Source organism: Dermochelys coriacea, chromosome 24 (genome assembly GCF_009764565.3).
Source record: "Dermochelys coriacea isolate rDerCor1 chromosome 24, rDerCor1.pri.v4, whole genome shotgun sequence".
NCBI lineage: Eukaryota > Metazoa > Chordata > Testudines > Dermochelyidae > Dermochelys > Dermochelys coriacea.
Window position 1 is genome coordinate 4402541 of NC_050091.1, and position 12668 is coordinate 4415208.

General features: G+C 47.8%; 1 protein-coding gene across 15 annotated transcripts in view; it reads right to left on the reverse strand.

Moving 5' to 3' along the window:
- Nucleotides 1-12668, reverse strand: part of MEF2D (myocyte enhancer factor 2D) — a 174726-nt gene that overhangs the window by 68652 nt on the left and 93406 nt on the right. For 13 of the 15 annotated variants that reach the window (XM_038382421.2, XM_038382432.2, XM_038382433.2 and 10 more), the window contains one exon: nucleotides 7185-7462. In XM_038382421.2, the coding sequence (XP_038238349.1) occupies nucleotides 7185-7238 (54 nt within the window). In that variant the 5' untranslated portion in view covers nucleotides 7239-7462. Of the gene's footprint in view, nucleotides 1-7184; nucleotides 7463-9553; nucleotides 9647-10495; nucleotides 10679-12668 lie in introns of those variants that run through there. The other 2 variants (XM_038382423.2, XM_043502367.1) reach the window with 2 other exon arrangements.

Consider the following 12668-nt stretch of genomic DNA (forward strand, 5'->3'; position numbering starts at 1 on the left):
GTGCTGCCCCAAGCCCATGCTTGCTTTGCTGGTGCCTAGAGCTAGTCCTGCTCCCTGTGCATGCAGCACCCTAGCAAAATGGAGTCTGGTCTAGTTTACGTTCTTTATGTGCTAACGTAATACCTATAATAATGACGGATCAGTCATCTTTGAGAAAAGGGTGAGTGCCTGGGAACCCTTTTAGACTGTACGCTCTTTGGGGCATTTGTAATGTGTTTGTACAACTCCTATCACGATGGGACTTGGACTCGAGGTGCTACAGCCATAGAAATGTTAAACAACGACAATCCAATAACCTGGCAAACTGCAAGTTCTCAGTGAGGTCAGGTTCTGCTGGGAGCTAGTAGCGCTGGTATGCAAGCAAGCATGTACATAGCAAAGAGCGCGTGCACACGCGCACACACACACACACACACAGGCATGTGCAGAGACATCCCACATGCAAAGCAGCTTTAACTCGAAGACCTAGATTCCCAGAGGCAGAGCCATGGCATGAAAGCACATGCATAATCCAGCAGCATCAGATTCCTTAATTACCGGTTAGCAACATGAGAGAGGAGAGATTCTCCCCTCTCTGAACCTCAGGAAAGCTTCTGTGGAGACGGAGATGGAAAATTTACCAGCTGAGCTGTACAACGCATGGGCTAAGGATGCAGGGCAGACCTGAGCTTTGGACTGAAGCCAGTTTTCCCCACCCCACCGCAGACAGAATTGAACATTTGGAGTCAGTACCGCACAACTAGTTCGGGCAGTTCCATAGTCATGCTATATCCAAAACACATCCCTGTGAACAGTTTAGATCAGTGATGGGCAACCTGCGGCCCATCAGGGTAATCTTCTGGCAGGCCGCCAGACAGTTTGTTTACATTTGCATGGCTGCCCGCAGCTCCCATTTGCATGGTGACTGGTTTAGATCCTTGAACTGAAACAATAGAGGGGAGAGAAATGATGGAAGAAAGGTGGGACCTTTGTTAGCGCCTAGAGACTGCAAGTGAGATCAGGACCCCTTTCTGCTAGGCGGTATATACACATAGTGATAGAAAGCCCCTCACCTGAAAACCTTACAACTGAAATAGACAAAGGCAGGAAAATGTAGGATTATTATCTCTGTTTTTCTGATGAGGCACTGAGGCCATTAAGTAACATGACCACAGTCACACAGGAAGACTGTAGCAGGGCCAACAGCAGGCTGCAGGTCCCAGGAACATGCCTAATGGATAAGGTGTCTGACTTTCGATCAGAGGGCTGTGTGCTTGCCTCTGATCATGGGTTCAGCTGGCTAGGTCTCAGCGAGGAACGTAGCAGATTCTCCATCACACAAAGCCTTGAAATTGGGACTGGATTTCTTTCTAAAGTTACACTGTAGTGCTGCCGGAAGATAAAGGGCTTGATTTGGGAATCCCTGGCTGAGTTTCTAAGGCCTGGACTATGCAGGAGGTCAGACGACAGGATCATAATGACCCTACATGGCCTCAAAGTCTATGAGTCTTCAGAGTGTCAGATCGGCACCCAATCCACTGGGCCACACAACCTGGGTCTGTGAGGGGCTCTGGTACTAAGGCCAATGGGACTATAGAAATACCTAAATAGACCATGGGCCACATCCTGTGCTGATTTACATCAGAGTAGAGCCAGTGACCTCAACAGATCTGAGCCCGTCTACACCAGACAGGGATCAGACCCACCGTCTTCCAGAACCTTGCTTTTTTCTTCCAAAAGCGGCTTCTTTCCTCTCATCCTTGCTGGGCAAGGGAAGGAGAGGGGGAAATAATTGATTCCGAAGCCAGCTCAGATGACCAATTAAACAGCCCTGCTGCTTCGTTAACTTCCTGGCTCTGAGAGGGTTTTGCTGGGTTTGTTTTAAAAGCCAACCGATACCTTCCTTGATCATGCAAAGAGCGTGGTTCAAAGCGGGGGGGGTGTGTGTGTGTGTGTGGGGGGGGGTTCTTTATGGAATCCGAGCGGTGTCAGATAAGAAGCATCCCTGTTAGAAATGTTTGTGATTACAGTGGGAGGGTAGAGGGAGAACAAGATGAAAAAAAGAGAGAGAGAGAGCTGCAGGAAAGATAAAGGCGCCCCTTGACTCGCCCCCAGGCAACCATTCCAGCCAGATGTTCTCAAGCCCTCAATTGTCCCTCTCTTTGTATCAGACCACTTTGTGTTTTTATTATAGGTAACATGTACATGCTGTACTCTCTCTCTCTTTTTCTTTTCCATTAGCCCTTTATGGTAGCTATAAATCCCACTGCCAGATTCCCCTTTTTTTTTTTCTTCTTCTTTTTTGTCCTCACGCTGGCTCCCAAGCTGCCTGCATCTCTCCTGCTGGTGGTGCTGTGGCAAAGCAGGAAGAAAGGTGGAGGAGAGAGGTACTATGGGGAGTGAGGTGTAACCTGGTGGACTGGGCCCAGAGCAGAGACTCTGGAAACCCGGGTACTAGCACCAGCACTGATTTCTTGGGTAAGTCACTTTTCTCTGGGTCTCATTTCCCCCAGCTTTCTCTATTTAGACTGGGATCTCTTTGCGGTCTGTACAGCCCCTAGCTCACTGGAGCCATGATCTCAATTGCTTTTATATTACCAAACATTTAGGAGCATGGACCCAGCCCCTATGGTGCTTGATGCTATATAAACACAGAACAGACAGTTCCTGCCCAATCTAAGCGTACATCTACCTTTGAGCTGGGAGGGGTGTTTCCCCCCTCTGCTTGAGCTAGCACCTAAAAATAGCAGTGTATCCCTCGCAGCACGGGTAGTAGGTTGGGGTAGCCGTCCAAGTACGTACCTGCCGCAGACATATTTTTAGGCACTAGCTTGAGCCAGTACATCTATGCGAATCCCACCTCCAATGTAGACATACCCTAAGTACAAGACAACAGATGGATACTGAAGATGGGGGAATACAAGGAGACAGTGACATGGTTTTGGTCAGCATGACAGCTGGTGGTCGTGGATCCAGTGCATACAGCCAATAGTGGTTCTTAGTCACCCGGGGGACATCTGCAGCGCTGTCAATTTCAGCGCGGGCTGTTGTGCTCAGCACCCCTGGAAATCCAAGCTTAAAAATCGTGAGATTTAAAGAAAAAAGGTGCTTTCTCTAGGCTTTCTGGTTTCTGAGCCTTTTGGATCACACTTGGGTCATGTTCCCAAGCTGTTCTCGGCCATCGTGAGAGCTAGAAACGTACTTTTAAAAAAAAAAAATGAAAGATAATATTCTCGCCTAATCACCTGACTCCAGGAGCTGGAGCTTTGAAAAAAGCACCAGGTATTGTGAGACTCGCAATAAAATTGCAAGCGTTGGCAACCCTGAGTAGTAGCTCCTGTGGGAACCAGATTGTCACAGCTGTCTTCTATTCCCCACCCAACCTTCACAAGCTCAGCCAAGAAAAGCACTTCACTAAGGTGGCAGGCAGGCAGGCAGGAGAAACTGAGTCCGAGAGCCAATATTCCCCTCCTCATTCATTTTTACAACTTCTCCTCATAGTTATTTATTTATTCGATGATAGCAAAGAGGGAGTCCCTGATTGAGGTTCTGTGGTGTTAGGCGCTGTACAAACATAGAAGCTCCCTGCCCCAAAGAGCCTACAATCTATGTATAAGATGACAGATAAGGGATGGACTATCCCCATTTTACAGCTGGGGAAACTGAGGCACAGAAAGGAGCAATGACTTGCCCAAATTCACCCAGGAGGACAGCTGAGAATAGAACCCAGGTCTCATAAACCCCAGGCCATTGCGCTGTGCAGGCCATCTCACCCTGGTGTTCCTTTGTCACTAAATAAGATGGGGCAATTGGGTATTAGAGTCGAGTACAATAACTTTACTGATTGGGAAATTGAGACACGGAGGGATTAACTGTCTTGCCCACGGTGAGTCAGTGCACAAAGCCTGGAACTGAACCCAAATCTTCCACATCCTACTCCAGCGCTTTAATCTCAGGACCTTCCTCCAGTCCCAACCATCTTCTCACCAAAGTCTGGCTAAAGGAACTCACACGGCATATAGCAGTTCAAACCCCACCCCCACCCCTCAACCTACAGCTCACTTGGACTCTGGGCTTTGGCAGCAAATTCACTCTTTCTTTTCCTAAAAGGTAATAAAACAGGGCTAGAAGAGGCTTTCGGACTCCAGGATTACTAAATATTTTCCATTCATTTTAACTTTGAACAGAGCTCCAATAACCGTCTTTATATATGTTCTAACCTTCCGCCCATGTACGGCATTCAGCAATGCGCTGGCATGCCAGATAGCTGTGCTGCCCCAATAAAAAAAGCTCCAGCTCCTTTAATAATCACTAATGCACCATTTCCTGCTCGTTATGGAAATAAACACTGCCCTGAGCAAGTGGGATACTTTCAAAAATATTCCACCACCACTACCCCCGGTGCTTTTGCCCACCCAAGTGAAACTTTAATAAAGAAAACCTGCGATTTTCTATTGTTTCACCGTGGAACAATAAAGCTCCAGGAAGGAACTTGCTGCAGTGCTAATGGTTTTTCTTTTAGCAGCAAAAGCCCTGCGCTGGATTAGGAATGATGCGGAATCTCCCATCGAGTTCGACAGAGAAGCTACAGTGACTGATTGCGGGCCCAGAGATGAGACCGAAGATCAATTTCGGGCTGCAGCCCCATCCACAAGGGCCGCAGGTGAAGGCAATTGGAGGTGAACGTGCGCGGCACGCTGCTTGCACCTTTACGCCTCGCGTGTCTCTCCAATCGGTGAGCTCTTGGAATCTTTCAGTCCGAGGTGGTGCCACTGAGGCACCGTCCAACCTTGTCCCGGGCTAAGAGCACCCAGGTGTTGAGGTCCACATTGCAAGACTGGAGGCTGGCTTTGAAAGGAAGGCAAAGTGGTCCTCAGAAGAAGCACCTTACTCATTGCCAGAGACACGGGGGTTCAGTTCCTGGTTCTGCTACAGCTGCCCCATGCGACCTTGGGAAGTCACTTGAAGCTAGGCTTCTTCAAGTTCTCAGCACTGCTGAGGTCCTATTTTCCAAAGAGCCTATCTCTGTTCTAAGCTATAGAGGTCCTTATCCCATGCATATCACCATAGCTTCAAAGCACCTTCCAGTCATGCGTTACGTGACACAATTAACAGAGGCCATTCAGGCACTGAAAACAGAGCCAGATTTTCAATAGTGCTCAGTCGCTCTTGTTGCGTGTCGGGAGCTGGGGATCGTTGGAAAATCTGGCCCCAGCAGTCTAGATCTCAACTCCACCCAGTTCTAGCCACTAAGCTAAACTTCCTCCCAGAACTGGAGATAGGCCCCAAAATTCTGACTGCCCATCCCCCGAGCTCTAACCATTAGACAACCTGGGAGCAGAACCCAGGATTTCTAACGCGCATTCCCCAGCCTTGACCACTAGACCACACAGCCTCTCAGAAAGGGAAATAGAACCCAGGAGTCCTGCTTCCCACTCCCCAGCCCTGATCAAACTTTCTCCAAAACCGGAAAATGGAACCCAGGAGTCCTGACTCCCTGCCCCCAGCTCTAAGCACCAGCCCACCCTCCCTCACTGAGCTTTTATCACGCAGAATATGCACACCAGGGCTTTTATTTATTTGTTTTAATGTGCTTCAGAGGCATTTCTTTTAAACAAAACATCATCCCACGGATTTCCATCAAGATAACAAACCCATTGGAATCCTTAAGGTAAGAACTATTCAATAGGGCATCTGTCACGGTGGGTTAATTTTAAGACCTCACAATTTTGAGGGTGTTCCCTGAAGGTTAGGAGAATTCTGCTGCAGCAGTAACCCACAACTTCCCCATAACAGCCCACTTGAAGAATCTCCAATGCTAGCTACAGAACTGCTGGCAAGTACAGCAATCAACATGGCATGTTGCAGGCGGGGGTATGTTTTGCTCATTATAAATAAGAGCTGCTCCTCTTATTTGAGAGACAGAAAGAAAGGCCTGGCTGATTATCTGATCCCCATTATCTGATCCATCCTCCTGCTAGTGCAGACTCATCCCCTGTGAGATGGTTTCTCTTCTTCCATGTAATCTCGACCCTGCCGTCCACGCTCAGGGAAACTGACGATCCCCACCCATCGGTTTGAGCGGAGATAGTGGCAGACTTTTGATGTTGCAGTGAGATTGATGGATTATGGGCAGATCATTGTAGAACCCGACACCCTCACCCCCAATCTGTGCTCAAACCACAGGGGATATACAGTGTTACAGCTCCAAATCACGGACCTTTGGCTCTTCAGATCAGGCTGCAGCAGCTGAAGCTTTTAAGTTGAGAGGTCCACAGCTGAATCCCCCGTGCTCTGGTCAGCTGGCCCATAGCAAGCCAAGCCCAGGGTCACCCTAAAAACCCAGGCAGAGCCAAAGGTGTCACACGCACAAGCCCAAAATCTTGCAGCTGCAAGGGGATAGACTGATACTCCAGATGCACACCACAGGCCCGATCCTGAAAAGTGCTGATGGGGCCAGCCGGAGGGTGGGGGCAAAAAGGGACAGTTTCCCCCCAAACCCACCCTGCAGTTTGCGCTGCCCTCCAAACTGAGTGCTGTCGCAACCTGGTATTCGGGGTCGCAACAAAGCTCAGGTTTGGCTCTGTGTTCCCTCCATCATGATGGTGGAGCCTCCAGATTAAAGCCAACTGGGCCAGGTCACAACCCCCTGGAGATGGGAGGAAAGGGGGCATTTTCCATCTGGAATAAAATGTTTCAATGGAAAAGCTTTGCTGAGCTCTAAGAGGAGAACTCCAGATGCAGCCTCTAGCCCCTGATTTCTCATTAATGCATTGCTATTTAGTAATGCCACTGCTCTGCACCGAGCTGGGGACTGTACCTCTAAAACTCCCAGGTGCAAACCAGGCTGGCTTACCTCCTTGGAGCTCTTTTCATCAAACCACTCTATAAAGGTGGGCACGTGTCACTGGCCCACATTTGCCAAAGCGACTAGTGATTCTGGTTGCCCTGACTTGAGACACTTTAAAGGAAGATTTTTAGGGAGCAGATGCTCTGCACTGTCTGAAAAATCAGCCTCTTTAAGGCATCTCAGCTTGGGCAGTCAAAATCGCTCATCACTTTGGAAAATGTAGGCTGTTATCCTCATGTTACAGATAGGGAAACTGAGGCACAAATAAATGGGAGTTTGGTCTTTGAGCATCAATCAGGGTGGGGGGAGGGGCAGAATCAACCCTACAAAAGGTATCAAATCAGGAATTACCGACCTGTCGATTTCGCTCATCCGTGATCCGCTGGATCTGGATCTTTTTTCTCCCCATCTTCTCGGGAAATCCTCACCGTATGGGGACGACTTTCTTGTTCGGGGGAAGGGGAAAAATAACCCTGTTTTAAAACGTTTTCATGAAATAATTTTTTGTTATGTAAAAGTTTTTAAAACCAAAACCAAAAAAACAAAAATCCAGGTTGCTTTTTTCTCAGTTCATGTTATGCTGCCGTCTGGTTAATTCCAGGTGCTTTGGGCCTCCAGGGGCTGCTCGAAAACCTAGGGAAGAGACAAAAAAAAAAGGAATTAAAAACATTTTTCAAGCAAAGCCTTTCTAATTATTATTATTTGTATTACTGTAGCCCTTAGGAGTTCAGGCACGGATCAGGACCCCATTATGCTAGGGGTGGTATAAACAGAACAAAAACATAAGCTTTCGTGAGCTACAGCTCACTTCATCGGATGCATCCGATGAAGTGAGCTGTAACTCATGAACGCTTATGCTCAAATAAATTTGTTAGTCTCTAAGGTGCCACAAGTACTCCTTTTCTTTTTGCGAATACAGACTAACACGGCTGCTACTCTGAAAACTGCATTAAGATTATTTACATCGACTCTGGTAACAGAGAACAGCTAATCTCTCTCTCTCTCTCTCTGTTTATACCATGCCCACGACCACTGTCTGAGTTCATGTCTATACGACAGATCCTGCTAGGTTACTGTAGCACCACAGCGCAGATGCTTCCTACATCAACGGAAGGTGGATTTCCATTCCTGTAGTTAGCCCACCTCTCCGAGAGGCAATAGCTAGGTCACTGGAAGAATTTTCCTATCAACCTTGTTGCACCTGGGGAGTTGGCAGGGGATGGACACTCAGCTTAACTACACTGCTCAGGGGGGGTGAAAGGTCAATCTAAGCCTTGCCTAAATACTGCTTTAACTCCACAGTCCTATACTGTGTGTAGATGCAGCTATTCTGGTATAAAGGGGCTTATGCGGATATCGTCATTTCCATGCAGGAAGGGGACTAGGCTATATTGGTGCAAGGCTCCTTTATACCAGTGTGAGTGAGGCTGTACTAGTGCTTGTACTGATATTATTATATCAGTTAAAAAAAAATCACCCCTCGAACCAACAGTTCTACCAGAACAAAACCCATGTCTAGAGCAGGTTCCAGACTGCCTAATTTAACCCAATCTGTTTGTCCAACCAAGGTGTTTCTTTATCATTGTCTAAAAATCTAGGCAACGTGCCGACAAATGAAGACTTGGCACAAATTCCTTACATTTTAATTATTTATTGCGTGCAAGGCCTAGGGGTCAGGACTGACACAGGGGCCTCACTGAGCCAGGTGCTGTACACACACATAGGGTTGACAACTTTCTAATTTCTGAAAACAGGACCCTCCTGCCCCGCCTCTCCCCCCCCCGAGGCCCCGCCCCTTCTCTGCTTCTTCCCTTGAGGCCCCGCCCCCTTCTGGCTCCTATCCCCTCTCCCCCCATCACTCACTGCTCTCCGCCTCCCCCTAACTCGATTCTTTCCACTTCCCACTCCCCGCCCCAGCTGGGCTCCCTCTGCTCTGGGGCTGGGATGGGAGCTGCAGCCTGACTTAGAGACTGCCCACAGGATGCAGGTAGTAGGCACCCCTGGCTGAGCTGGGGCTGGTGAGGGTTAATGACCCTGCATCTCCCCCACCTCTGCCTGTGTTAACTGGACTTTTTGTGTCCAGTCAGTACATCTGACTGGACACTGCCAGGTCCCCTTTTTAACCGGACTTTCCAGTTGAAAACCGGACACCTGGCAACCCTACATACACAGAGTGCGCCACAATCCCTGCCCAAAAAAGTTTACAGTCTAACTAGACACGGCAGACAACAGTGCAAGAGAGGGAGAACTCCTGGGGCTGATTCTTATTTACCCTAAGGCCCCTTTATACCTCTCCAGCAACCGCAGGACAGGGCAACTGTGCAGCCAATCTCTTGAAATGGAGTTTTTGAATGACCCGAGATGCTGCTCATTTCAGACTCTGTCACATATCACTGTTGAGCGCCCACTGACTCATTTCGACAGCGGGCTACCGGCTCTCCACCTGGCTGATGATGACGCTGTTAAATGACTGGGTCCATTGCACACACGCTGATTAGCAGCACTAAGGAGCCTTACAGCAAATGGAAATTTCACTGACACTAGGACATATTATACCCATTTTACAGGAGCGCAGAACGATTCATGGCCAGCTTTCCAGAAGACCTAAGGTCTCACTCAGGCACCAAATGGAGCAGCATAGAAGTGGATAATAGGCGCTAAGCCCTTTTGAAATCTGTCCTTTATTAAGTGCCTAGCTGGGAGCTGAAGCACTTTCAAAAATACCCCAAATCACAGGCGCTGAGCAACTCAAATCCTGGCTGTAGGTTGCAGCAAGTCTGGGATAGAGCGGGGAAGTGAATCCAGGGTCATATCTTAGCCACAAGTTCTGCAGGCCTGTTGAGAAAGCAGAGAACCATCCAGGGCACAAACAGGAAGCATTTTTGTACACATGTGAGGGTGGGGAAAGACAGCCATAATAAACCAGTGAATTTCTGCTCCTTTGTGACGCTCTGGAAAAGCAGGAGGGGGAAGGTGGCTGTTTTTTGGTTTTTAAGACATAAGAAATCAAGTGGTCGGTTATTAGCCTGGGTCATTTAAATTCTTCACCGCTTTCTGAGTGAATCTTCAATTTTGCATTTTTAAAATGTCTGTATCTGAACAGCCAAAAAACAAGCTGACACGGAAAGGTATTTCTTAAGGGGCACCAGAGAGAGAATATTAAAAAGAAGCCAAGACAGCCGTGAAGTTTTTCTGTTACTAACACCAGTTGGGTTTGGAGCGCTCTGATCAATCTGGTTTGATGTCCGTGTTTATTTAAATCCTTCTGTTTAAGATTCTGTCCTCAGAAAAAGCAAGCACAGCAATCTGCAAGGGTGGGGAAGGGGGGAGGGCAGATGTGTTGTCATTCTTCACACATCACCAAGCAAGGGAATCCCGGCTTTAAGTGCAAAACTTAACTCATTCCCAATTACAAAACCATAACAATAGCTAGCTATTCCTCCTGCTCCAGGAAACATGGGACCAAGTGTACAGCGCTGCATGCAGTGAAGAGACAGGTATCAGCTGTGACAAGGAGAGGAAGGATTTTTGGGGAGTATGGGGAAAGCACTAGACTTTAGGCAATTTGGGTCCCAGCTCTGACAGAGACTCCTGAATATGTCTCTATACTAAAGTCACGGGATGTGACTGCAGCTCGACAGACATACCTGCGCTATACAAACCCACCTGGATCCCTGGGTAATTATTCTGTTGGTGAAGTCCCCTGAGTTGTCACCTGCCACGGCTCCATGGCTCTGCTCCTCGAGCTAGCTAAAGTTCGTTCAAGTATGTCTCCATGAGCTGCAATCACACCCCCGGGCTGCAATGTGGGCACACCCCGCAAGTCATTCTGGCCCTCAGTTCCTTGATCTGTATAAAGGGGATAATGCACTTCATTGGTTTATTCAGGCTCATGATCCTGCCTTCGGTATCACACAGGCAGAATGCTGCCACAGGGAAGTCAGAGCATAAAGCGATTGGAGGCATTTTGATGTCCCCATCTCACAATCTTTCCTGTGTTTATCCTCACAACACTCCCGTGAGGTAGGACAGTGCTTTCCTCTCCATTTTATAATGGAGAACTGAGACGGCCCAGTGACTTGACCAATGTGACACAGGAAGTTTGTGGAAGAGCAGGGACTTCAGGGACTGCTCTACCCGCAGCCCACCCTGCCTCTCCTCTCCACGTTTACCACTAGCCCTCAGCACAGTGGTGAATTTCGCCTACTAAATAGCCCTGGAAAGAGAGGTGACCGGCAGAAATACTTTCAGAGGTTGTTTCGGGGAGGCTGAAGTGACCCAGCAAGGCAAAGCACCAAGCTGCCTAGCATTACAAGCAGCCCCAACGAGACAGCAGGTCTCAGCAGGGAGTGGGTCTAAGCTGCATGCAATAGGATTCCAAAGTTGGCAGCTCTTCATTTTTCAGCTAAGCTGAGCTGTTCTTGCTCGCCGCATCAACCTTAAAAGCTCTTGGCAGCTTCTTTTTCAGCCCAAGTGTCAGCTCCCTGGCTGGGTTTTGAGCCCCGCACAGTTCCTTTCTGTGGATAGTAACAACAGCAGGAGAACATTTTTCAAATTTCAACATTCAGATTACAATTTTTCCTTGAAAATGTGACGGTTTAGTAGGGAAGATGGGGATGAAATTTGTGCATCTGCTTTTCCCTCTGCTTCTTTTTACAGGGAGCAATAAAAACAGCAATAAAAATATTACATTGTATTACAGCAGTGACTTGAGGGCCTGGATCAGAATCAGGACCCATGTGGTAGGTGCTGTACAGAGTTAAACACATTCCCCTCTCTTTCATCCTAAGATCTCCAAGGATTTCACCAATGAAATTTCAGCCCTACCACACAAAATGACAAAAGGAAGTACTATTTTTTTCCCCACACAAAGCATCATTAAACTCTGGAACTCATTGCCACAAGATAACAGTGAGGCCAAGCAACTTACCCACTGCTCTACTGTACCAAAACTGTGAAGAGAACCTAGGAATGTTGATTCCTAGACCCCTGCTCTGACACTAGACCATACTCCCTCCCAGATCCAGAAGAATACCCAGGACTCCAAGTTCCCCTGTCCTAATCACTAGTCTACACCCCCAAAAACCAAGCAGTCCCAGCCTTCCCTGCCTTATAAGCTTGCCATGAAGTTTGCCAGTGTCCAATTTATTTCTTCTATATCAGTTACTTTAATTCTGGGTACAAGGGTTGGTATCAAGAGTATACGGATTATCTATAAACCACATTTGCTAATAATGCCATAAATAAATGGCATAGTAGCAGGAACTGGCTTCTTTGTCTGTCCTATTGACTCAGGTATCAAAGCATACCGGGGGAAGATTTCTTCTCCGAAACCCACTATTCATTTCCCATGAAAGAAGAACACTCGGAAGCCTAAGACACACGTATTCACAGGAGGCCACAGACATACAAGCAACAAAAAGTTCCTTTTACCTCCCCAGTACCAAGGTTCTTTACAAGGACAAATTGTATTGAAATGACATTTCCCAGCTGAACCCCGGTTTTCTTTCTTTCGTTATTGAAATGTATGCACCTTTCCCTGTGCCGTTAATAAACAGCAGTGCAGCTGCAGTGCTCTGGCAATGGAAGAGCGGCAGCAAAAGGGAAGTGGGACTGATATGATCATGTGAGATGGGGGCCCGCTCTATATGATGATAAGATAGGACACACCAAATGGGATCATTAAAAAAAGATACTAGATACGTTCATGGAGGATAGGTCCATCAATGGCTGTTAGCCAGAATGGGCAGGGATGGTGTCCCTAGTCTCTGTTTGCCAGAAGCTGGGAATGGGTGACAGGCAATGGATCACATGATGATTGCCTGTCCTGTTCATTCCC